The 26,395-nt window shown below is 42.4% G+C and overlaps 1 protein-coding gene across 2 annotated transcripts; it reads right to left on the bottom strand.

The window, feature by feature from the left end:
* Positions 1-124: 124 nt before the first annotated feature.
* LOC142759069 (cytochrome P450 2K4-like) lies at positions 125-24,631 on the bottom strand. 2 transcript variants are annotated; one of them, XM_075860913.1, is made up of 9 exons: positions 24,425-24,631; positions 24,064-24,226; positions 20,676-20,825; positions 11,272-11,432; positions 6,694-6,870; positions 5,213-5,354; positions 2,596-2,780; positions 1,871-2,012; positions 125-605 (listed from the first exon to the last, which is right to left on the bottom strand). In XM_075860913.1, exons 1-9 carry the CDS (start codon positions 24,605-24,607, stop codon positions 427-429), a joined length of 1,482 nt encoding a protein of 493 aa, XP_075717028.1. In that variant the 5' UTR covers positions 24,608-24,631; the 3' UTR covers positions 125-426. The 2 variants fall into 2 exon arrangements, with proteins under 2 accessions (XP_075717028.1, XP_075717027.1); XM_075860912.1 differs by lacking the exon at positions 24,425-24,631 and adding an exon at positions 21,829-21,884 and having other exon boundaries at positions 20,676-20,836; positions 24,064-24,220.
* Between the last annotated feature and the right edge of the window lie 1,764 nt (positions 24,632-26,395).

The raw sequence follows: 26,395 nt of genomic DNA, 5'->3' as shown, positions 1-26,395 counted from the left end.
ACATGCAGCTGAGCTGGAGTCACTGATCATAACGGTGACCTAAAGGAGAAATGCTAAAAAATAGCAGGTAAGCTACAACTCCAGGGTCTTACTTTGATTTGTAAAATTAGAAACAACCAAGACCTTGACTGTAAAGTTTTATACTATCCAAAACAATAGGAGATGGGGTATACAAGCGTTTAATATTTCTACAGCAGTGGTTTCCAGCCTGTGGCACTCGGGCTATGATGAAACTATAACCCCCAGCATGCTCTGCAAGCCTGTGTCTGTCATGGCATGCTGGGGGTTGAAGGTTTACCACAGCTCGAGAACCACCGGTTGGAGACAATTGGTCTACAGTATAGATTCATTACAAAAATTGGCTACAGTAGAACATCTCTTTATCTAGGTCCTTGGCTCATTTACTGCTTTCTTGCTGCCTTGTTCTCAGGCACGAGGCGTGGCACAAATTAAATGGGGCATAGGAGGTGTTGTGAACCCAAGTGCTGGGGTTAGGTCCAACTCCGTGCCAGAAGGAGACTGGAATGAGAAGTTCTGCAACAATCTTGTAAAGAAAATGAACAATTCAATTTTAGCCAAGTTCTCCCCGGCACAGCTTCTCTTACCTGGAGAAAAGAACAGGAGACAACAACAAAAATGTGTAAATTATTCTTTAATGTGTAGAGACTACTACACTAATATCCATCTATACCATCAGAAAGCATTTGTTACAGGCCGCTCCTCAGTGACGTCTAATATTCTAAGAATTTACAGCAGGTGGTGCATTATTTCATAGTTTATATTTTTTGAGGGTATGTCCAAAGTCACCAAAATATCATACATAGTGTATGGTACGGTGTGACAGAATTTAGTGAGCACTGTATTGCGGTATTATTTTATCATTGTACAGCAGAATTAGTGGATCATGAAAGGCGGTATTATTTGAGGTCTGTATACTAGTATTGATTAAATGGAGTCAGTCACCAGATTTTTCACTCCCAAGCTGCATACACCGCTGGCATGGATTTGTGAAAAGCATTGCCCACATACCTTTATAACATGTCCTACACTTTTCTACCTAACAGGTCCACATTTCCTTTCTGAGGTCTCTGGCAAGCTACGGCATCAAAAGCCGCTCGATCCAATCCCCACGTCTGCTCAGTGCAGACAGAATCCGTCAGGGAGGTTGAGAGGGGAGAAAACGGGTCAGCGTTAGGAGGAAAAGTGCAAAACTCTCTCTACTACGGAGGACTCTTTATGGCTTATTATCATACATGTCGTAGGGGCATTAAAGTTCATTTTTAGTGTTTTGCTAGAACCAAGACATCTTCTGAAGGTATGTTGGCAATGCTTTTCACAATACCAGACCAGTGGTGTAAGCAGCTTGGGAGCAAAAAAATCTGGTGACCGACTCCATTTAAGCACCGCATGGCGTTATAAATTGAGCACTTTATGGCAGTATTAAGTCGGGTTTACACAGGGTTTTATTTTGTTGCGTTGTGTTTGTAAGCATTTTTAAGCAAATTGTGACTTTTTGTACAGGTGTTTCGGGTGCTTTTGAGGTTATACAGAAAAAAAAACCTTATGGAGGAAAATGTCTTACAATCAGCATGCTGCAGTTTGAATAATAAAAAAAAATGGCTGAAAAAAACCAAAACACTGAATGCTGCGTGTGAATCCGCCTTAACTGAGCACTGTATGGCAGGATTCATTAAAACTGTGAAGCCGTATGAACCAGACACAGTATTGTGGTATTTTTTGTGAATTCTTGTGCTAGGAAAGGAGTACCCAAGTAGAAGTTTTGTTCTAGGAACGTACAGTATTATTGGGCATGTACAAGAGCTTCTCAACTAAATGTTTTGCCATTTAATAGGACATTAAAATTAATTACCTGCTGAAAATGGCAAAAACGCTTCATTCTTCACAAAATTTCCTTTGGAGTCAAGAAAATGCTCTGGGTAAAACTCATCCGGTTTTTCAAAGTGGGCCTGATCTCGAAGGACGGATATGAGTAGCGGCATGACATATGTGCCCTGAAAAAACATATATGGTCAAGATTGTAGCCACCATACATGGCCAAAAACTGTAATAGTATATAAACCTGAAATGGTAAAACATTTTTTAAATAAATATGAAATTTTTCTTCAAATCATTTAAAGGGGTTTTCCTGTCATACACATTTACATTTACCCAAAGGATATGCCATAAATGTCAGATTAGTGTGTGTCCTACCTCTGGTGCCTTCACCTATTGGGAGAATGGGGTTCCATGACCGCCATTCGCGGATTCAGGTTGGCCACTCAATAGAAAAGTGACCGCGCTTGCACCCAATTCTGTTTTTTAAGTTTGTGGGAGTTAGGAAAAGAGCCGAACGATGCTTGCTCGCCCATTTCCATAACTTCCATACACTTACCGTAAATTGAGGGGGCTGTATGCAAGCCTGTATTCTAACCAATAGTTGAAACCCCCAAATGTGGAACCTGCACCTATCAAACGCATACATTTTTCAAATGGGAATACCCTTTTAGTTGACTATGACATCAAGTAATAGCCTCAAAAATATAACGAAATTTCATTTTTTTCCAAGTTATTAGCAATTAAATATATTTTACTTACTTTTGGTAAAAAATAACCTTTGAATGTGACATCCTGGGCAGTGGCATGGGGGAGATTAGTTGGAATTATGTTGGCAAATCTTTGAACCTCATGGATGACGGCATCTGTATACGGCATTTCCTTTCGATGCTCTGATTGAGGTTCAGATGACCCAATAACTTTTTCGATTTCATTTTGAACATTTTCTGGCATCAGGGTGAAAAAAAATCATTTCATTTTGTATTTTTTTTCTCATTAGGATTTTATTATTTTGTATCTTTTCATATACTTTGTGAGGGTTTAGCATCAGGAGAGGTTGGTACAGCGGTTTCTTTGTAGCCAGAGACAGGGACACCGTGCATTAAAAGTCATAACAGGGCTTTGCCTGTGTTTTTATTCTTGTCAAAGAAACAGCCTTTTGTACAACAAGTCAAAATACAAAATAAATCCTGCTCGTCTGAGCACTAACTAAACAAGATATTATCTAACTATACCAAGTGCCTTCCTACCAGGCACTGGACACAAAGTAACACAGGTCTTCACTCACATAGAATACAGGCTACTCCAGCCTTAGTAGTCTCCGGTCTGAGTCAGGGGTGAGACTCACACACACTGTGTCTGCACCTTTTTATACACAGGCTACAGGTGAAGCTAATTGAGCAGCAGCCTTGTCCTACAAACAGAGATGGACTAGGGATTGGGGAACCCGCCCTGCTCTTCTCCAATCCAACTCCAGGCCCTTTTTTCCGGCTTTTCCTTAAAGAGCCTCTGTCACCAGATTTTGCAACCCCTATCTGCTATTGCAGCAGATAGGCGCTGCAATGTAGATTACAGTAACGTTTTTATTTTTAAAAAACGAGCATTTTTGGCCAAGTTATGGCCATTTTTGTATTTATGCAAATGAGGCTTGCAAAAGTACAACTGGGCGTGTTTAAAGTAAAAGTCCAAGTGGGCGTGTATTATGTGCGTACATCGGGGCGTGTTTACTACTTTTACTAGCTGGGCGTTCTGATGAGAAGTATCATCCACTTCTCTTCAGAACGCCCAGCTTCTGGCAGTGCAGACACACAGCGTGTTCTCGAGAGATCACGCTGTGTCGTCACTCACAGGTCCTGCATCGTGTCAGACGAGCCAGGACACATCGGCACCAGAGGCTACAGTTGATTCTGCAGCAGCATCAGCGTTTGCAGGTAAGTAGCTACATCGATTTACCTGCAAACGCCGATGCTGCTGCAGAATCATCTGTAGCCTCTGGTGCCGATGTGTCCTCGCTCGTCTGACACGATGCAGGACCTGGGGAAGTGACGTCACAGCGTGATCTCTCGAGAACACGGCTGTGTCTGCACTGCCTGAAGCTGGGCGTTCTGAAGAGAAGTGGATGATACTTCTATACACAACGCCCAGCTAGTAAAAGTAGTAAACACGCCCCGATGTACGCACATAATACACGCCCAGTTGTACTTTTACTTTTCAACACGCCCAGTTGTACTTTTGCAAGCCTCATTTGCATAAATACAAAAATGGTCATAACTTGGCCAAAAATGCTCGTTTTAAAAAAAATAAAAACGTTACTGTAATCTACATTGTAGCGCCTATCTGCTGCAATAGCAGATAGGGGTTGCAAAATCTGGTGACAGAGCCTCTTTAAGCCGAGATTGGAAAGCTAGAGCTTTCTATTGCAAGAACTACTCATTCCCTGGAGCCTAGGATACATATGACAGGATTCCAGGGGAAATGTACCTTCCCTCAATGACTTTACCTGTCACTGTCTCACAACTTTTAGTGAGGCAACAATAGTTGGGATGTTATGTTGGTATTTTCATGGGAAATGCATCATCTGATTTATTTTCTAATTAAAAACATTTACTGAATTACATTCTTTTTTCTTTCAACTGTTTTGTATGTTGTTTTTTTTATTATTTTACATGATTATGGTGCAGCCATCTTTTCCTCAGTTGAACAGCAGTAACAGGGATTTGCTTTATAGCTGGAACATGGATATAACAAACAAATTTGTAGGCAGAAAATACCGGATACATAATCTGCGTAAAAACGCACACTTTTTTAATACTGGTTTTCATGAATGCACCTATTTGGATGCTCTTTTAGATGAATTTTTTTCTGCATTTTTTTTATACTGATTTTTTAAATTTTGTACCGAATTACCTTTACCTTTTGGAGTATGTTTAAAAATGCACTGTCGTTAAAATATGTGGCACGTAACCATCTGGCCTCATAGCAAAATTGGAATGGGGCACTATTCTATCAGAACATATAAGGCCTATGATCATTTTAGTCTACACTCTACTTCTTGTTTGTTTTCCTCCATTCCTTGATCTCCCATTTATCTGCATTTATTTTCCTTCCCTTTCGTTCCATCATCCACAGTCATTACTTCGTGGAGTTGTTGGGTCACATAGAAGCTGCTCTGCCAGCTACTCTACCCTGGTAGTTACGTCCATGCCGCTGATGATAACAAGACGACTGTATACACAGCACAAACTGAAAAGTGATCTTTATAAAACAAGAAGTATCAGCCCACTGGGAGTGTTCAGTGTGAAAACATCAAAATATTTTTTACATTTTAATTTTTTTGAGGGTATCTAACCAATGTTTTTAGTTATAAGTGATGTCTTACTTTGAATCTCAGGGTATTTTATCATTAGAAGAAGAGCCCATCGTAGAGTGGTTGAAGTCGTGTCCATTCCAGCAGCGAAAAGGTTGCTGACGATCATTGTCAAATTTTTATCGTGGAAATAAGATGCAAATTCAGAATTTTCCTGGAAAAACAATTGTAAGATTTCTCTCAAAGAAATGAAAAATGATTTAGAGAACTTGAATAATTACCAAAGGCAATACCTATAAATGAACAGATATGAACTGAGAATATCAGTCCTCAAATGAATCCTCAGATGGTCATGGTCTAGTATAAAGGGAAGGATATTCTCCAGGTTCAGATTCTGAATCCATACAAAGCCCTTACCTAATACCAAGATGCTTCCCTAAGAAAGCTTAAGAAAGGGGGTGAACTTCAAGTCAGGAGTAAAGCATCATTTCTGTATATGTACTTTGTATGACTTCAAGCACTACGTCCATTTGTGTGGATTTGTCTATTAATATTGTAATTCAAAGGGTACTCCAACCGTACACATTTATGGCATATCCACCGGATATATGTCAGATAGACGTTAGTCCCAGTTCTGGGGCAACACCTATCTCTTATCTCCCGACGCTCGTTCTGCCTGGTGAGTTGGCTGCATCCAGAAAGAGAATGGATGGAGAGGTAGAAACAAGGGGCTCAGCTGCTTCCGTAACTTCTATAGGAATACGGAGACCCTCGCACATGATGATCCATTAAACAATTTATTACATCTCATGGCTATACCAAAAAATCTCTAAGGTGAAAATCGACGCCACTTGATTGTTGGCACAGCATGGATAGCGTTGTATTGCCATGTTATTGTCTGGACTTTCTTACCTTGCATATTACTTGGCTTTTTAGGTCATACCAGTCCATGATGTCCATTAAAGGTGTTGCTCAGAATTAGAAAAATATGGCTGATTTTATTCCAGAAACAGCGCCACACAAATCCATGGGTTGTATCTGGTATTGCAGCTCAGCTCCATTGAAGTAAATGGGACTGAGCTGCAATATCACACACAATCTGTGTACAGGTGTGGCACTATAGCCATGTTTTTTCTAAATCTGGACAACCATTTAAACTCTATGACAATCTAATGGCAGACATCATTGACAAGCACCTCACTACCTTAGATTTCCTAAAAAAAATTCTTGGACTAACCCAAAAAGTTTATAGTTTAAAGCACACATTAGTTCAATGTCAACATCAGAAGTGTGGTGGTGGTGGTGGTGGTTGTGGCACCATCTTACTGTGGAGATGGTTAACAGTAGACTCTACAAGACTTGTGAAGGCTAAAGTTAATATAAAAAGGTAAAATACAGGGAAGTCCTGGAAGGAAACCTGCTGGGGTCTGCAAGAGAACTGCCACTTGTTTATCTTTCATTAAAACCAACCAAGGAATCGAAAATATAACCCTTTGTATTTGTAAATGTATGTTCGTGTCCACTCACTGTTAAGAATGGCTCGTATACAATACCTGTTGTTGCTTGACAAGAAAAGCGTCTATGAGCGTCCTCTGATCGTTTGGATCTAGCTGCTCCTTGTGCTTTGTGAAGGTCTCTGTAATAAATGTTTGCGTCTCTATAGCGTTTTCATTCACTTTTTTGTGGCCTCCCGGTAACCAGCGGATCACAGATTCAAAAGTATTGTACAACTGCAGGAAACAAAAATAATAAAACCGTTATTTTCCAAGATAAATCATATTCCTAATAAATTATTTTTAATCTTTGTTTTTTCTAGACTGTGGCCAAATACAGTCGTTGTCAGGAAACAGGTGCAGCAAGAGGCGGGTGACAAATCTAGAGATACCCAAGCTGAAATCCTCATAAACACACGATCAGCCGAACATATATGATCAATAGAGAGAGGGGATAAGCCACTGCTAGCGACTTACATCACAGGCGAATGAAGGATCAGGCATTATGAAATTTAACTTGCCTAATTTTGAGGTGGCAGACGTGTGTAGACCGTCGGGATTGCCCCAGACCAGGGTGAAGAAATAAGGGCTGAGAACGCCTACGCGTTTCGAACTTTTCAGTTCTTAAAGGGGTTGTCCGAGATACCAACATTTTTTCAAAAACTGTGTCATACATTACCCCTTATACAGACAACCTAAATAAAGCATTATTTTAAAAAAAAATTCTACTTCGCACATTTCTTCTTTGAATTTAGCACAGTTTGTTTACATGCAGTTCAGCTCTGGTTTGTTGATCTTTCCTTGTTATGAAACTTTTTTCCCGTGCACGCTCATTGCAGGCTGCAACGAGCGTGCACGTACCTTCCAAGAGTTCACGTGAGCTGTCCTTGCTCCTCCCGCTGACATCCTTCACTGGACTTGTCTCCTTGCTGACATTCTTGAAGGATGATGAGCAAATGTTCTCCCCCCCATTATGTTTTCACATTTATGTTTTCTTTCTCTTTTCAGGTCTATAAACCTCTTCGTGTCTCCCTCACCCTCGTCCACCCTCTTCTATCTCACGTCTCTCTCCACTAAGGCCATGTTCACACAGAGTTTTTTTGGCGGAGGAATATCTGCCTCAAAATTCCGTCTTGAAGTTTGCGGCAGATTTACCTCTCCCTGCACGTTGATTTTTGCGTCATTTTTCCCGGAGTTTTTTGTGCGCTGTTTGCGGCTTTGTTTGCGGTTTTGTTTGCCGCTTTGTTCGGGCCGTTTTTCGCTTCGTTTATCTTGGAGTTTTTTGCTTGTTTGTTTGCGTCTTTTTTTGCTGTGTTTTCCGTTGCGTTTATCGTAGCCTTTTTCGTATCGTTTCTTTTTTTGCATCGTTGTTTGCGGCTATTTTTGCTGCGTTTTTCGTTGCGTCTTTCGTGGCGTTTTCCCAGTAGTTTTTCGCGGCGTTCTTTGCCTCTTTGTTTGCGCCTTTTTCCGCGATGTTTTTCGCAACGTTTTCCGTGGCGTTTATCGTAGCCTTTTTTGCGTCCTTTTTCGCCTCTTTTTTTTGCGTCGCTGTTTGCGGTTTTTTTTCTGCATTTTTCGTTGCGTCTTTCGTGGCGTTTTTCCTGTCGTTTTTCGTGGCGTTTTTTGCCTCTTTTTTCGCGGCTTTATTTGCGATGTTTTTCGCGGCGTTTAACGTAGACTTTTTGGCGTTGTTTTTGCGGCTTTTTTTGCTGTCATGCTTTTCGCCCACGGCAATTGAGTGCCGCGGGCATAAAACAACGGAAATACGCTTTCTCTGCCTCCCATTGAATTCAATGGGAGGTCAGAGGCGTAAACGCCCGAAGATGGAGCATGTCGCTTCTTTTTCCCACGAGGTAGTTTTACTGCTCGCGGGAAAAAGACGCCGACGCCTCCCATTGAAATCAATGGTACGCATTTTCGGGCCGTTTTTTACAAGTTTTGCTACGCTGTTTCCGCTTAAAAAAAAAACAGGCGGAAACATCCCCGTAATTTCAGCAGTTATGGACGCCCTCGTGTGAACATACCCTAACAATGTAGGCTTAGATACAGGACCCCAGAAGATCTTATCCAGTTCAGGATCGGGCTATTTTGTGCCTTCAGGACCAGACACCGTTTAGCCATTTTTAGCACGTGTTCATTAAATGGCTCTAACTTTTTTATTTGTTGGGCTAACGACGTGATTTTTGCGACGTTTTTTCCGTAGACAATGCAGGTTTAATTTTTTATCGTTTTTATACACACCTTTTTTGCCATTTTAGAATTTTCTTTCATAAAGTTTGAAAATAATAGTAAAAAAAAAAGATTTTTTACGTTTCAGCTATTTTTTTTTTGCGTAATAACATAGTTTTACCCTAAAATAGACCTTTTATTTGTGATCGTCATTGTCTACCGTAAATTTTTATATATTACATGTCTATATTAGGGTAATTGGGTCAGCGCTAGCGTTACAACAATGATTGGCGGGAGGGGGAACGGTATTTTTTTGGGGTGGGTATTTTATGTGTATTTATTATTGTATTTTTTTTTGCACTTTACTTTACTATTTTTTTTTTACTATGGTCTGTCCCCCAAAGGTCAGAAAAGACCTTTGGGGAACTTTATATATTTTTTTTCTTTCTTTTACATGTTTTTCCACTGTAACTGGAGCTGCACAGCAGCCCCAGTTACAGGGGAAATCAGCCCTCTCATAGTGACGATTGTCACTAATAGGGCTGTGCTGGGTCTAGTAAGACCCAGCAGCAGTCTGCCACTAACGGCACCCGGCGATCATGTGACCACATGTGATCACATGATCACCGGGAGGAATAGAGACAGCGGCGCGGGGCCGCTGTCTCTATTCCTATACACAGCGTTCATTGAGCGCTGTGTAAAAAGACATCGGAGAAGACAGAAGCAGCTAAAGCTGCTTCTATCCTCTCCTCAGGGTCCCCGGCAGTCACTGACAGCCGGAGACCCGACATTCAGCTGCCCGATCGCGCGGGCAGCAAGTTAAAACCCGAGCCGTGGAAAGTCTATGGCTCGGGTTTTAAGGACCTGTCCCTGACCGCTGGCCGTAAAAATACAGCCAGCGGTCGGGAACCAGTTGTTAAACAGTGCACGGTGTCCCGCGGGCCGCAGATAACAGCCTCAAGGGCTGCATGCGACCCGTGTGCTGCATCGTGTTGTATAATTCCCTATCAAAGCCTACTATGTGTAGGCTTTGATAGGGGAAGAACTAAAAGTACAGAGGTCACTGTACCTTTCTAGTCCGCGGGTGCCGTCCCTCTTCACTTTTTTCACTGTGAACACGCATAGGCGCGTTCACAGTGAAAAGATGCATAGGCTGGGCGGGCGGGCACACGCAGAAACGTCACGTCTCCAGTGACGTGTCGTGTCCCATCCGAGGTCTCGCTGGGGCGAGACCATGTGATCGGGACACGACACGACAGTGGAGGAGGAAGAAAACGTTACGTCAGAAGACATGTGATCGGCAGAAAAGAGCTGCCAGAACGGAGAACAGAAGCAAGATTGCACAGGTAAGTATATTAGGGAATACTTAATGTGTGCATTGTGTGTTTAACTTTAAAATAAAAATATATCTCGGACAACCCCTTTAATCATAGCTATGATTAAGAACTGAAAAGTTTGAAATGCGTAGGCGTTCTCGCCGGGATTTTTTAATTTCTTTTTAATTTTGACTTAAATAAACAGTTTTGTATTTTTTCAAATCATATTGTGTGCTGGACCTCTAAAAAAAAGTTTTCCTTGTATTTCTATCTACTTCCGACATAGCTTTCTTATCCGCGCACCGAATAATCATGGAATGTGGCGTCTTTACTTCGAATGAGTGGTGAGCGGACCAATTTTTCTTGTAGATTTTTAACTTTATGATAAGGGCTGGTGGAGCATGTGCCCCAGGTGCTAGTTGCAAAGGGGGCATCAACAAGCCACACAGCCCTGGCCAGGGTATTTAGATACAGGGCAAGGGCAGCAAACTGAGTCTTTGTTTTAACTATCCCTCTACCTCCATACAATGAAATAGCTGGGTTTGTCCAATATTCATGGCAAGCTTTTTTTCCTGTGTGACTAGAGTTGTCACTTACCAGTATTGATCCTGCACCTCCGCTCAAGGCAAGATGGCCCATTCCCAGGTGGGGGGGTGAAAGTATTTTTTTCTTTAATTTGTAAGACCAAACTGTTCATCGGGTAAACAAACAGTGCGGAGCAGCAAGGGCGTACAAACCATAGAGGCAGAGCATGTCATTGCTATGGGGTCCTTGGAGAAAGGGGACCCAGCTCTGGATCCCATCCACATTGCTACTGGGTGGCAAAAACTTGTGCAGGACTCTCCTCTGCAGAAAAACTGCATTGCTGCAAACAATGGGGTTAAAATCTGTCCTAAGGGTGATAGAACGGTCGTGCAATACCAGACACGGCTATTGGACAAGACTGCTACTATTTTTGGGAGATAAATAAATAGGACCTCTTTCTAACTTCATACAACCCCATTTATATATTGCTCAAAACATTTGGTATGAAAAATATTGTCCGTATTTTGTAAAAAATGTTGATGTCCAAGACCAGCATTATCAACCTGTTTACTATTTATACCACAAAATAATTACATGGCTAGAGATATTGTAGGAAAAAAACACTTACCGTGACCATTGGGGATCCCGCCAGCCTTATGTTCTCATTTATTAAACCCATTAGCCTTAAAAATACTGGATCGTCATAGTCAAAACGATGGCCAAGTAGAATGAAGACAATGATATTGGCTACGGCTGCATTCATTAGAGTTGTGTTTTCAAATGGTTTTCCTGGGAATGGGAGACAGAAGTATAAATCACGCTGACAAACAAGAACACCAATTCGCTTTCCAAAAACATCTTTACAAATTTTTACCGAAAGTATGTGTTTAAAGGGGTTGACTAGTTCCGAAAACTCTTTTTTTCCACATACATACCTCATTAGGTGTTCTGTCTCTCATTCTCTTTAATTTTTGGGGAACCCATCTAGTTAACAGGGATTGTGAAAAGTAGATATAACCCTAGAACCTCTTCCCGCAAATAGATGTACCATTACGTCTTTTCACTGCAATAGGACAGTACGGTACACTCAAGTGGATGGCTGTGCCGGTGCCATGTGCAGCGGTTACCGGAAGTAATATACATTTTGAAATCCCCTATTGAATAAAAAATATATATATATAAAAAAAAACAAAACAGGGATTGTTCCCATAAAAAAAATTGATTCATTACTGGTAATCGGTTTTTCAAGAACCTATGACAGCACCCCTGGAGAGATGTCCCATCCGCTAGACAGGAAACCTGAGGATATAAAAATGGACACACCTCTCCACAAACCCAGTCTTTAGGAAGAACTCAGGATGAGAAGTAGTTTAGTTTATATGTTTGTTTTGTGAAATTCCCTCACACCTAAATATGTGCGATATTTACAGAAATGCTTAAATTTAAAGTTAGCGATTCAGCTTATGATGATCATTTGCTAGAACCATGGGAGTGTAACAGCGGGGTGCTGTCATAGGTGCTTGAAAAACCGATTACCGGTAAGTAATGAATCTTTTACCCCTTCACCTATGACAGCACCCCTGGAGATGTAAAATAGAAACCAATATTTTTAGGGTGGGACCACAGCTTGTAGCACCTTTCTACCAAAGGCCAAGTCAGAAGCTGTATGCAGTTGTAATCGGTAGTGTTTAAAGAAGGTGTGAGGAGAACTCCATGTGGCAGCCTTACATATTTGGTCTAGGGATGCGTCTGCTCTCTCTGCCCATGAAGTGGACACGGCCCTGGTGGAGAGAGCTCCGAAAAACTCTGGGGGCTTGAGCTTCTGATTTATGTAGGCTAATTGTATGGCCTGCTTGATCCACCTTGCTATGGTGGCTTTACTGGCTGCCGAACCTTTGTTGTGACCCTGAAACTGGACAAACAAGTTTTCTGAGGATCTCAGATCCTGGGTAATCTTTAGGTACTGGACTAGACATCTTCTTACATCTAGGCAGTTAAACTGTTGTTCCTTCTGATTTTTTGGGAAATCACAAAAAGAGGGAAGGACAATATCTTGGTCTAAGTGAAAAGGAGAGACAACTTTAGGAAGGAATTCTGGTAAGGTTTTTAGGATGACTATCATCTAGCAGTAGGGTATGTGGAGGAAAGGCAGAGAGGGCCTGAATCTCACTCACTCTACGGGCTGATGTAATGGCTAACAAAAATGTCATTTTGAGTGTCAGCATTTTCAAGGAGATAAAGTCTATTGGTTCAAAAGGTGGTTTTATCATAGCCTGGAGAACAAGGTTTAAGTCCCAGGGAGGAACTGGGGATCTTATCTGGGGCTTAAGTCTGCAGGCGGCAGTTAGGAATCTCTTGATCCAGGGGTGTTCTGCTAATTTGAAATTGAAGAAGGAACTTAACCCTTTCAAGACTGAGCTCATTTTGACCTTCATGACCAGCCCCATTTTCTCAAATCTGACATGTGTCAATTTATGTGTTAATAACTCTGGAATGCTTTTGCCTATCCAAGCGATTCTGAGATTGTTTTCTCGTGACATATTGTACTTTATGTTAGTGGAAAAATTTGGTCAATAAATTCATTGCTTATTTGTGAAAAATACCAAAATTTAGAGAAAATTTGCAAAAATTATGATTTTTCTCATTTTAAATGTATCTGCTTGTAAAACAGATAGTAATACCACACAAAATAGTTACTATTTTATATATTCCATATGTCTACTTTATATTTGCATAGTTTTTTGAACATTATTTTATTTTTCTAGGACGTTTAGAACTTTAGCAGCAATTTCTCACATTTTCAAGAAAATTTCAAAAGGCTTTTTTTACAGGGACCAGTTCAGTTCTGAAGTGGCTTTGAGGGCCTTATGTACTAGATAGTCAGAAAAGGAATGCCTGCAGGCAAACAAAACCCTATTTCAAGGGCACCAGTGCCTCTATTAGTATGATAGATCCGGCTGAGGCAGGGATTAAAAATTCAATACAGCCCCCCCCCGACATGTTTCGCTACCTAGTAGCGTCCTCAGGGGTACACGGGGCTTCATTAGCTATCATACTAATAGAGGCACTGGTGCTCTTGTACTGACTGTTTGCCGACACTCGGCACACACCGCAACTTTCTGATACTCGGCTGGGTTCTCCAGCTGTTATACTGACTTCGGTCTGTGGCAGTGAAATTTTTAAAATTTATGTGTATAGTTTGTCTTGCTACACGTAGCTTAATAAAAGTTGTAAACTCTTACTTTATCCTTATTATCTATTGGGTGGTCAGGAAATAGGGTTTTGTTTGCCTGCAGGCATTCCTTTTCTGACTATATATTGCACCCGCTGACTACCCAGGGTCAAACCTGTGTTTTTTGTTATGTACTAGATAGACCCCATAAATCACACCATATTAAAAACTGCACCCCTCAAAGTATTAAAAATAGCATTCAGAAAGTTTCTTAACCCATTAGGCGCTTCACAGGAATTAAAGCAATGTAGATGTGAAATTTACAAATTTTATTTTTTTTGCTGAAATTCATTTGTAATAAAAAAAATTCTGTAACACAGAAGGTTTTACCCGAGAAATGCAACTCAATATTTATTGCCCAGATTCTGCAGTTTTTAGAAATATCCCACACGTGGCTCTAGTGTGATAATCGACTGAAACACAGGCCTCAGAAGCAAAGGAGCACCTAGTGGATTTTGGGGCCTCCTTTTTTTAGAATATATTTTAGGCACCATGTCGGGTTTGAAGAGGTCTTGTGGTACCAAAACAGTGGAAATCCCCCAAAAGTGAGACGGTTTTGGAAACTACACACCTCAAGGAATTTATCTAGGGGTATAGTTAGCATCTTGACCCCACAGGTATTCTGCTATATTTATTGGAGTTTGTCTGTGAAAGTGAAAATCTACTTTTTTTCTGAAAAAATATTTAAAAAAAATAATATTTGCAAGGAATAAAGATTAAAAAGCACCCCAAAACTTGTAAAGCTACTTCTCCCGATTACGCCAATACCCCATATGTGGTACTAAACTGCTGTTTGGACCCACAGCAGAGCTCAGAAGGGAAGGAGCGCCATTTGGATTTTGAAGCGCAGATTTTGCTGGATTGGTTTTCAGTGCCATGTCGCGTTTGCAACGCCCTGGAGTAAGCAAAACAGTGGAATCCCCCCAAAACTGACCCCATTTTGAAGACTACACCCCTCAAGGAATTGTTCTAGGGGTATAGTTAGCATTTTGACCCCACAGTTTTTTTGCTGAATTTAGTGGAATTAGGCCGTGAAAATGAAAATCTACTTTTTTCTGAAAAAACATAGAAATGTTTAATTTTTACAATGAATAAAGGAGAAAAATTACCCCAAAATTTGTAAAGCAATTTGTCCTGATTACAGCAATACGCCATATGTGGTAATAAACTGCTGTTTGGACCCACGGCAGGACTCAGAAGGGAAGGAACAATATTTGGCTTTTGGAGCTCAAATTTAGCTGGAATGGTTTTCGGGTGTCATGTCGCATATGCAAAGCCCCTGAGGTACCAAAACAGTGGAAACCTCCCAAAAGTCCCTTTAGGGGACTGGAACGAGCGATCATTAGGTCGCTGGTACAATAATGTATTGCAGTATAATGTCATTTTACAGGCTCCTGTAACAGCGCGATCGCTGTTCCTGTCCATTAGTCCCTGGTGTCAGCTGTAATACACAGCTGCAGAATATGGAGCGGGCGCAGCGCGTGAGCCCGCTCCATATATAACCCCTCGCAGGAGCTGTGTGAGGGCTTATTTGTTGCAGGACAATCTGTAGTTTTCATTGGTACCATTTTAGGGTACATGTGATTTTTTTTTATCACTTTTTATTAGATTTTTTTGGAAGCAAAGTGACAAAGAAACATAAATTCTGACAATGTTTTTTGTATTATTTTTTTTTTACAGTATTCACCGTGCGCTATAAATGACATTTTACTTTATTCTGCGGGTCGGTACGATTACGGCGATACCAGATGTATATAGGTTTTTTATGTTTTGTGGCGATTGCGCAATAAAATCACTTTGATAAAATTATTTATTTTCTGTGTCACCATATTCTGAGAGACATAATTTTATATTTTTCTGTCAAAAAAGCTGTGTAAGGGCTTGTTTTTTGCGGGACGGGTTGTAGTTTTTATTGGTATTATTTTGGGGTACATGCGACTTTTTGATCACTTTTTATTCTATATTTTTGGAGGGTTGATGACCAAAAAAAAGTGATTCTGACATTGTTTTTTAATTATTTTTTTTGCGCTGTTCACCGTGCGGGAAAAATAATATTATAGTTTTATAGTTTGGGTCGTTGTGAACGCGGTCATACCAAATATGTGTACTTTTTTTAACATTTTCATTTTTTTCCTATAATTAAAGACTTATTATAGGAAAAAAAGCATTTTTTGTTTTTGTAACTTTTATAACTTGTTTTTACACTTTTATGAAACATTTTTAGTACTTTATTTTTTACTTTTTACTTGAAGACCTGCAGCACTGATCGCTGCTATAATACATTACACTACCTAGGTAGTGTAACGTATCATAAACTGTCAGTGTGACGCTGAGAGTCACACTGACAGGAAGATCATGAGGACCGGCCTCCGGCTGGTTCTCATAGGCTGCTGTGCATGGCAGACCCGGGGGCTGTTATATGGCCCCCGGTTCTGCCTTAAAACCGACTGCAGCACCTGCAATCGGTCCCCGAGAAAGTTTGTTGTAGCAACAAACTTTCCAGTTCGTTGCTACAACACACTTTCCCTGCGATCACATGACCGGGACCTGAACTAATCAGGTCCCGATCATATCTCCGGGAACAGAGGTAGGTGATAACAGCGCGATCCGGGTGTCAGCGCTACTCTGAGACACCCGGATCGTGCTTTTAACACCCACCGTGAATTCACGTCGGCACTGCACAGAGCCCAGCAAGTGCCGACGTGAATATACAGTGGGCGGTCGGGAAGCGGTTAAAGCAGAAATCTGAACCTTTAAACGTAGTAGGCCTAAGGTTTTTATTTAATCCTACCTGGAGGAAATCCAATATTAAAGAGGCTCTGTCACCAGATTTTGCAACCCCTATCTGCTATTGCAGCAGATAGGCGCTGCAATGTAGATTACAGTAACGTTTTTATTTTTAAAAAACGAGCATTTTTGGCCAAGTTATGACCATTTTTGTAGTTATGCAAATGAGGCTTGCAAAAGTCCAAGTGGGTGTGTTTAAAAGTAAAAGTCCAAGTGGGTGTGTATTATGTGCGTACATCGGGGCGTTTTTAATACTTTCACTAGCTGGGCGCTCTGAAGAGAAGTAACATCCTCTTCTCTTCAGAACGCCCAGCTTCTGGCAGTGCAGATCTGTGACGTCACTCACAGGTCCTGCATCGTGACGGCCACATCGGCACCAGAGGCTACAGTTGATTCTGCAGCAGCATCAGCGTTTGCAGGTAAGTCGATCTTACCTGCAAACGCTGATGCTGCTGCAGAATCAACATTTTTTCTATATGCGGCCCACTTACCCGGCCGAGTTTGAGACCCCTGCTCTAGGTCTATTGAGGCCATCACACAATCCCTGGAGAGGAGATTTATAGTTGATGCAATGCTCTCCATGCAGAATTTTTTGTAGGTCAGTTAAAGGTTTAATTTTTTTAGATTTACAATGACCCTGTGTTTGCCTCCTTCCTCAAAAGGAAGAGAGGGGAATAAAAGCCCTGACCTGTCTCTATGCGTGGAACTTGGATTAGGACTCATTTTATATGAGTGACAGAACTTCTATTTCTAGGATCTTTTGTTGGTCCGGTCTCCTTAGGTCCCTTGTGGGAAAAAAAATCTGTCTGGGGGAAGAGATCTGAACTCTAGTACGTACCCGGTGTTATAATTCCTAGAATCCAAGGATTTGCTGATATCTTTTGCCAATCCTTAAAAAATAGGGAAAGACAACCCCCCCCCCCCACTGTAGGTCCTGTGGCGTCATTGTTGGTCCCCATTTTTAGGGTCCTCCTGGGGCTTGAAGAGAAAGGACTTATTCTACCTAGTAAATCTTGAAGGTCTAAAGTCCTGTCCCCTAGGGTTAGGTCTTTTGTTATTAGGTCTGAAGGGGCCTAAAGGAATCTCTTGTTGGCCTTGTTTGTGCAGGGAACCCTTTCTTACTATCGGATGCTTTTTCCAGCAGGTCATCAAGTGGGGGCCCAAAAAGGTAATCTCCTGAGCAGGGAATAGCACACAGCTTCCCTTTGGATCCGGTGTCCCCTTTCCAGGTTTTTAGCTAGATAGCTCGTCTAGCAGAATTTGACAGGGCCGCTCATCTGGCGGAAAGGTGTACAGCATCTATTGAGGCGTCTGCCAAAAAATCTGCGGCTTTGGAAAGTGTTGGAAGGGAGGCTAGGATCTGATCCCGAGGGGTCTTGTCTTTTAAATGTAAATCCAATTGTGCGAGCCAGATTTTCAGGGATCTAGCCACACAAGTGGCTGCAATGCCTGGTTTAAAAGCCCCCGTAGAGGCTTCCCAGGTCTTTTTAAGGTAGAAGTCGGCCTTCCTATCCATAGGGTCAGACAAGGAGCCTAGATCTTCAAAGGGAAGGGAGTGTTTCCTTGATATCTTGGCTACTGGAGCGTCAAGTCTAGGGATGTTGTCCCAATCCTTGCATGCCTCGTCCTCAAAAGGATACTTCCTTTTGAGAAATTTGGGAATACTTGTTTTCCGATCAGGATTTTTCCATTCTTTTAGGTTAGACATGTTTCTATGGATAGGAAAGGTTCTATTCTTCTTAGGTCCTAGGCCTTGAAACATTATGTCCTGGACGGACCAAGGTTCTCTAGGATCATCTATATTCATAGTCGCCCTAACCGTCTTTAGGAGTAGGTCTATGTCCTCAGTTGGGAACAGATTCCTTTCTCCCTCATCCTCACCTGAGGAATCAAAAGAGCTGCACTCCCCTTCACCTAGTTGAGGATCCTCTTCAGCTGAGGAATCAGAATCCATCCGGCTAGAAGAGGCAAACGGAGGATCTCTTTTCCTCTTAAGGGACTTTAGTGAGTTCCTAACTTCAGCCCTTACAATATCTTTGATACTTGTGGCTAAGTTTGTAGACTCTTCTGAGATGATGTTGTCTAAACATTTCTGACAGAGCCTTTTGTTATAGGATGATGCGATTTTCTTTTTACATATCGCACATTCCTTGTTATGAGCCTTATCCTGTTTTTTCCTAGGACAATCCCTGGCCTAAACATATGTACAAGAGATAGGGAACAGTATTAGGTAAGGAAGAGGTTTTTTCTCTTACCCCATATTCCTGGCATCCGAGCGGTCAGTGCGTCCTGGCGCTTCTCCTGGCGTTTCCATAATGGAGGAAGAAGTCTGGAGACCGAAGCTCCTGCTGTTTCTGGCCTAAATAGGCAATGGATTGGCTGGAAGGCCCTCGGCTCCGGACGCTGGAGCCCCTCCTCCCCATGTGGGTCACCGGAACACCGCCCCCTGGAGTGTTGGACGCATCACCGCCCGGAAGTGACGCGTCGTGGCCACCGGAAGTGCCAGTGAGAGCGCCGGAAAGCCGCCAACGCTGGGCATGGTCCGGCAGAGCTGAACGGGACCCCGGGAATACGCTCCCCGCCAGAGGAAGGCCTCACAGTGTGGGCCTTAAACCACCTCCTTTTGCTGCAGCAGGAGGGAGGCGATGGACCGGGAGAGGAGGGAGTACCTGTACCAGACTCAAGGTTGCTCCCTCCAAAAGGAGGCTTATACCTTCCAGAGCACCCCTAGTGGAATAAGGTGAGACCTTGCTAGGGGGTCTGCAACCCCGGGAGAAGTGCTTTTCCTCAGGACAATCCTTCCATCCGGAGGACAGGAAACCTGACTGGGTGTGTGGAGAGGTGTGTCCATTTTTTATATCCTCAGGTTTCCTGTCCAGTGGATGGGACGTCTCTCCAGAGGTGCTGTCATAGGTGAAAGGGTAAAGTGCTTTTATTTAGCAAAAGTGATACCCCCCCCCGTAAATATAAAGTTTCACTGCAATATTAATGACCCATAAAATAAAGTTATCACTTTATTTGAACTGCATGGTGAACGAAGTGAAAAAAAAATAAAAAATACACAGTAGAATTTCATTTTTTTTCCTTGCCCATGAAAACGATACAAGATAATCAATAATTTATATGTACCCTAAAATGAAAGATGCAACTTGTCCTGTAAAAAAAACAACGCGAGATTACGATGTAACCTGTCATTTCAAACGAGATTACGCTTGCCTTGCTGGAATCTCACAGAAAAGATTCAGAAGTGTCAGGATTCTGAATAAACATCACGTCCAGGCTGGTAGTGATTTATATTCATTATCAGGACACTGCTGTAACATTATAGTGGGTTTATGTGGCTGCACATAGCGATATAGCTATATCGCTAGTGCAGTGTAAATGAATGGAGAGAAGTGTATGACGCTGATTGGTCACTGATTGGTCAGCGTCATACACTCCTCTGTACAACGCCCACTTGGTCTAAAGTAAAACACGCCCAGTTGGGTATTAAGAAACACATTAGCATAAAGCTAAAAATCGCTCATAAAGTGGTTTAAAATAGATCGTTTTTCTAAATAAAAAGCACTGCGGTCACCTACATTACAGCGCCGATCTCCTTATATAGGAGATAGGGCACTTATAATGTGGTGACAGAGCCTCTTTAATATCCATCACAGATGGTGGTGGAATATCTGGGGGGGGGGGGGGAGAGACATTTCCGGAACCGACTCGTTACATCGGTGACGTCCTATTACAGGGCCGCGCTGGAGGTCAGTGATCTCTTTACAACGACCCGTTCTATCACTGTCTGTAAAGACGACTGCAGGGCGAGGAGCTGGATCTTATACACCTCGGGTAATAAGATGGAACCTGAATTCAATGATTAAGGGGGGGGGGGGGAGATAACACTTTTCGCCATATGGTAGATCCAGGGAACTGTTAGGAAACGTGAGCCTACCCTTTACACACGACACTTCCCCAAAAGCTTAGAAAACATTATTAGATATATTATTTAAGAACACATTACTAACCTCCATAGGATTTAATCTTCTTTATTAAGAAATCGGATTCTTCATTAATCTTGTTCTCGATCGTTTTCTTCCCCATCCCAAAATCTCTTAGTGTTGAAATGGTAAATCTTCTCATCACTTTCCAATTCTCACCATTTGCAAAAAGAATACCTGGAAATGAACTTGCCAACAAAGTAAATATATAAAATTACTTATTCAAGATTGTTTACCATGCAAAAAAAATGAAATGCAAAAAGCTGTTCGGTCTTGTGTGGCATCATTTACGGTCCATTCGGTTATCTAAGGAGACATTTCATAATCTTTAAGCCAATGACTAACCTTGAATACCGTAATGTATTGAGTAACCTCCCAAGCTCCCCCTAGTGGTGGCTTCAGACAGCCAGAATTTTATCATTTAACACTATGGAGTTAATTTTATGAATTGTATTAGCTATAAAGATATATTAGGACATTATTCAGACACGTTAATAAAATATGGACATTTCCTATAAGATTACTGCAGTTTCATATGAATTTTCATGTTTTCTGTTCACACCTTATTTTTTCTCCATATTTGGTATATACTTTGGGAAATGCTCCCGAAGTGTACACTATGGCCCTGATGTATGCAACTGTTTGACATACAGTTGCATGCATCGCCCAGTGATTCCCATTGTAAAATATGTATACCGTGTGAAAAAGGTATACTTGCCAGACGTATTATTATTATATTATTATGGTATTATTTAAGTCTATGTCATATACCCTATGGACACATTAACTATATACATCAGAAGCATTTCCTGAATATATGGCAATTCAAAGGGGAAAAAAAGTGCGAAACACAGAATTATTGTGTCTCATGAAAATAATTTATGTAATACCATGTCTGACCTCATGGTGTGCTGTTAAGGGGAAATTAACCCTAAAACAATAGAGTGCAAATAATTTTCTTTTGGTTTAATACTTGACATAGAGGTTGATATGAAGATCCTTATCGAGATTTATTATACTGTATACAAGGTTCTTCATACGTCACACCTTGACATGTAATACTGTAGGGTAAGCCATGATGGTGAAATCATTATATGAAGTTATGAGGTTGTCGAATGTTTTTCTTCAGTTATTTCAGCAGAACTTATTCAATATGATTCACAAATAAGCATGTCCATACCTTGCATCAGTGACGTGACGCTTCATCAAATGTTCTGCTGGACATGGCCATAAATTCTCATGTTGCAGAATAAACAATAGAAAAAAACCTGTTATTTTGTGCTTGATTATTTTTTGTAATATATTTCCAGCGTATATATAAAAAAAATCCTCATTAACGAACACCACAAAGAAGCACGTTAGGGAGTTCTACACATTAGACAATGCTATCGAGTTAGACACTTGGTATTGACACGGACTTGAATGCCACTTAAATATTCAGCCTCGGTGATTAAATCTTGGATATCTGCAGGTAGGACCAGCCTTATCTTGGATGATGACCTGTGTAGTCCATTCTGTGAGCTCCCCTCCCCTCCATAAGACGTACAAATAACCATACCATATAGCACCTAATTATAAGCAGCATAGGTTGACCAAATAATATTTCCATAGAGTTCCCTAAATCAGTTTCTCAATGTTTCTAAGCCAAGTGCCCCTACACAAATAAATTACACCAGATTACCCCCAAAAAACTGTGCTACACATTAATAGCACTGTGCAGAACACAAAAATAGATTAAAACATAATCAATTTTATTTCCATTAATTAAAAGTACAAAAATAAAATTTGTTAAAAAAGATGCTATCAACAAATAAACAACGTGGAAGAAAGTTTTGTATGGAGAGTCCGGATGCAGATTATGAAGTTACATCTCCAAATATTTTTTACAGTAAGAAAATAAAATTACATGATCATATAATCTCAGTCTCAATTTTTGACATCTTTTGATGCTCATTTGTCGACAGCATCTTTTTAAACAAATTTATTTTTGTACTTTTAATTAATGGAAATAAAATTGATTATGTTTTAATCTATTTTTGTGTTATGCATGGTTTATATGCTCACATAAGTTTCAATTTCGGTTGAATATGTGTTTCTTTTGGAGTTGCTAAACGTTCTCCTTCAGAAGGACACCCTAGGGGCATGGTATGCAACCCCTTGGGGTATAAATATCATAGGTTGAGAACCTAGTGCCTAAATAACAATGCTTTATAGTGCCGCAACCACCAGTGCTCAAATAAAACCATTATACATTGCTGACATAATACCACCATACAGTGCTCACATCATACCACCATACTGTGCTCACATAATATCAGCATACAGTGCTCACATAATACCACCATACAGTGCTCACATAATACCACCATACTGTGCTCACATAATATCAGCATACAGTGCTCACATAATATCAGCATACAGTGCTCACATAATACCACCACACAGTGCTCACATAATACCACCATACAGAGCTCACATAATACCACCACAGTGCTCACATAATACCACCATACAGTGCTCACATAATATCAGCATACAGTGCTCACATAATACCACCACACAGTGCTCACATAATACCACCATACAGAGCTCACATAATACCACCACAGTGCTCACATAATACCACCATACAGTGCTCACATAATATCAGCATACAGTGCTCACATAATACCACCATACAGTGCTCACATAATACCACCACACAGTGCTCACATAATACCACCATACAGAGCTCACATAATACCATCATACAGTGCTCACATAATACCACCATACAGTGCTCACATAATACCATCATACAGTGCTCACATAATACCACCACACAGTGCTCACATAATACCACCATACAGAGCTCACATAATACCACCATACAGAGCTCACATAATACCACCATACAGAGCTCACAATACCACCATACAGAGCTCACATAATACCACCATACAGAGCTCACATAATACCACCATACAGTGCTCAAATAATGCTGCCATACAGAGCTCACATAATACCACCATACAGTGCTCACATAATACCACCATACAGTGCTCAAATAATACCACCATACAGTGCTCAAATAGTACCTCTATACAGTGACCGAACAACAGCTCCATATATAAATTAATTTAATATTATAGCTGTTCAAGGTCTGTGGGATGTTAGCTTTGGAGCCAAATTCTGACAACTGTATTATCTATATGGCTCACAGAAGGGGGTTCGAAACAGGTGACTTCCCACTATGATATCCATATGCTCAATAGGACATATGGATAAGGGTTGTCTTTAAGAGGCAACCCCTTTAATTTAATAGATTTATGGTACGGGTGGTTAGCTGGCATCTTTATTGTATGGCATGCAGGTTAGTTTATTCAATAACTTTGAAAGTGAAAGGGTTAGTTAAGAGACCAAAAATTTAAGTTACCATATCCCTTCGATATGTCGTGGAATATAGGGACATGAGGTCGTTCAGAAAACTCTTCTGCATGGTTGACAAGAGCGTCCTTCACAGTCTCATATCCACACAGTAGGACGATTTTCTGGCTTCCGATCTGTACGCTGAACACCGGGCCATACTTTTTAGAGAGCTGTAAATAGGAAAGGGATATATAAAGACATTATTAAGAGAGTTTTGGTGAACTTAAAAGAAATAAAAAAATAAAGAAATAGAAGAGATGGACCAATAGAATTTTAAAATTCTTCTCTATTGGCCCCGCAGTCCTGTAAGAAGACATAGGGAAATGCTATATTATACACATACTGTATTCATATCAGTGTTATAATACCTCTATAAAAGTCTTGTATGGCCTCTTGAAGTTTAAAATGTGCAGGTTTCCAATGATCGGTAAGGGTTTAGGTCCAGGTGGAAAGTTTTCGAAGAGATTATCTTTTGGTTTATTAAAAAATGTTACGAAAAATATGCAAAATACAATCAGTAGAAGAACCGTGATCGGGTCAATAGCAATCATGATTCTGTCAGTCCTAAAATAGAACATAGAAACTTTTAGTTGATGTCAATGATACAATAATTTGTGATTCAAATACAGAGTCCAAAAAATTGAAAATGCCACCAGATAAATGCTCAAGAAACTCAAATCAAGTTTTAATGTTCAAGGGGTTTTCCAACTTCTAACAACTAATGACCTATCCACCGGATAGGTCATCAGTACATCATCTGTGGGGGTCCGACACCCGAACCCCGCACAGATCAGCTGGTCCGGCACCTCCGTGCACCGGATGTACAAGACGGAAGCAATTCGCTCCAGCCACGGAAAAGCAGCAGAGCAGCAGTACTGCCCCAAGTGAATAGGGGCAGACCTGCCGTTCTGCAGCATGGCCGCTATGCTATGTATGGAGCCAACGGCTTCATGGCTCCGTACATAGCATTATGTGGCACAACATCCGATGCCCGCAGGCCACCGGAGCGGCCTATCTGTGCGGGGTCCGGGTGTTGGACCTGCACCGATGACATACTGATCTATACGGTGGATAGGTTGTCAGAAGGTGGACAACCCCTTTAAGCATAATAAAGATGTTTGGGTGACCCTTCCTGTTCTGTAGAGATCGCTTCTCAGCAGTCATCTCATTATCATCACAGGAAGGATTACACTGACAGGTAACACCTCTATATAGATAACACAGGATCCACCATTCATAATAGACTGATCCTTCCTGTTCTGTAAAGATCACTTCTAAGCAGTCATCTCATTATCATCAGCAGTCATCTTCTGATCAACACTACCTGCAGTTTCTCTCTCTCAAAATAAGGCCTTATTAACACGAGCGTAGTTCACGTCCGTGATACGCGCGTGAAAATCACGCAACTCGCACGGACCTATGCTAGTCAATGGGGCCGTTCAGACATTCCTTGTTTTTCACGCAGCGTGTGTTCGCTGCGTGAAACTCACAGCATGTCCTACACTTTAGCGTTTTCGCGCATCACGCACCCATTGAAGTCAATGTGGCACTGTGGCAGCACGCGCGGGGGGGGCACTGTGGCAGCACGCGCGGGGGGGGCACTGTGGCAGCACGCGCGGGGGGGGCACTGTGGCAGCACGCGCGGGGGGGGGCACTGTGGCAGCACGCGCGGGGGGGGCACTGTGGCAGCACGCGCGGGGGGGGCACTGTGGCAGCACGCGCGGGGGGGGGGCACTGTGGCAGCACGCGCGGGGGGGGGGCACTGTGGCAGCACGCGCGGGGGGGGGCACTGTGGCAGCACGCGCGGGGGGGGGGGCACTGTGGCAGCACGCGCGGGGGGCACTGTGGCAGCACGCGCGGGGGGGGGGGCACTGTGGCAGCACGCGCGGGGGGGGCACTGTGGCAGCACGCGCGGGGGGGGGCACTGTGGCAGCACGCGCGGGGGGGCACTGTGGCAGCACGCGCGGGGGGCACTGTGGCAGCACGCGCGGGGGGGCACTGTGGCAGCACGCGCGGGGGGGCACTGTGGCAGCACGCGCGGGGGGGCACTGTGGCAGCACGCGCGGGGGGGCACTGTGGCAGCACGCGCGGGGGGGGGGGCACTGTGGCAGCACGCGCGGGGGGGGGCACTGTGGCAGCACGCGCGGGGGGGCACTGTGGCAGCACGCGCGGGGGGGGCACTGTGGCAGCACGCGCGGGGGGGCACTGTGGCAGCACGCGCGGGGGGGCACTGTGGCAGCACGCGCGGGGGGGCACTGTGGCAGCAGGCGCGGGGGGGGGCACTGTGGCAGCAGGCGCGGGGGGGGGGCACTGTGGCAGCACGCGCGGGGGGGGGGGCA

Source organism: Rhinoderma darwinii, chromosome 4 (assembly GCF_050947455.1).
Source record: "Rhinoderma darwinii isolate aRhiDar2 chromosome 4, aRhiDar2.hap1, whole genome shotgun sequence".
Taxonomy (NCBI): Eukaryota; Metazoa; Chordata; class Amphibia; order Anura; family Rhinodermatidae; genus Rhinoderma; species Rhinoderma darwinii.
Note: the sequence above shows the minus strand (reverse complement) of the source record. Positions and strands in the feature narration are given on the sequence as shown.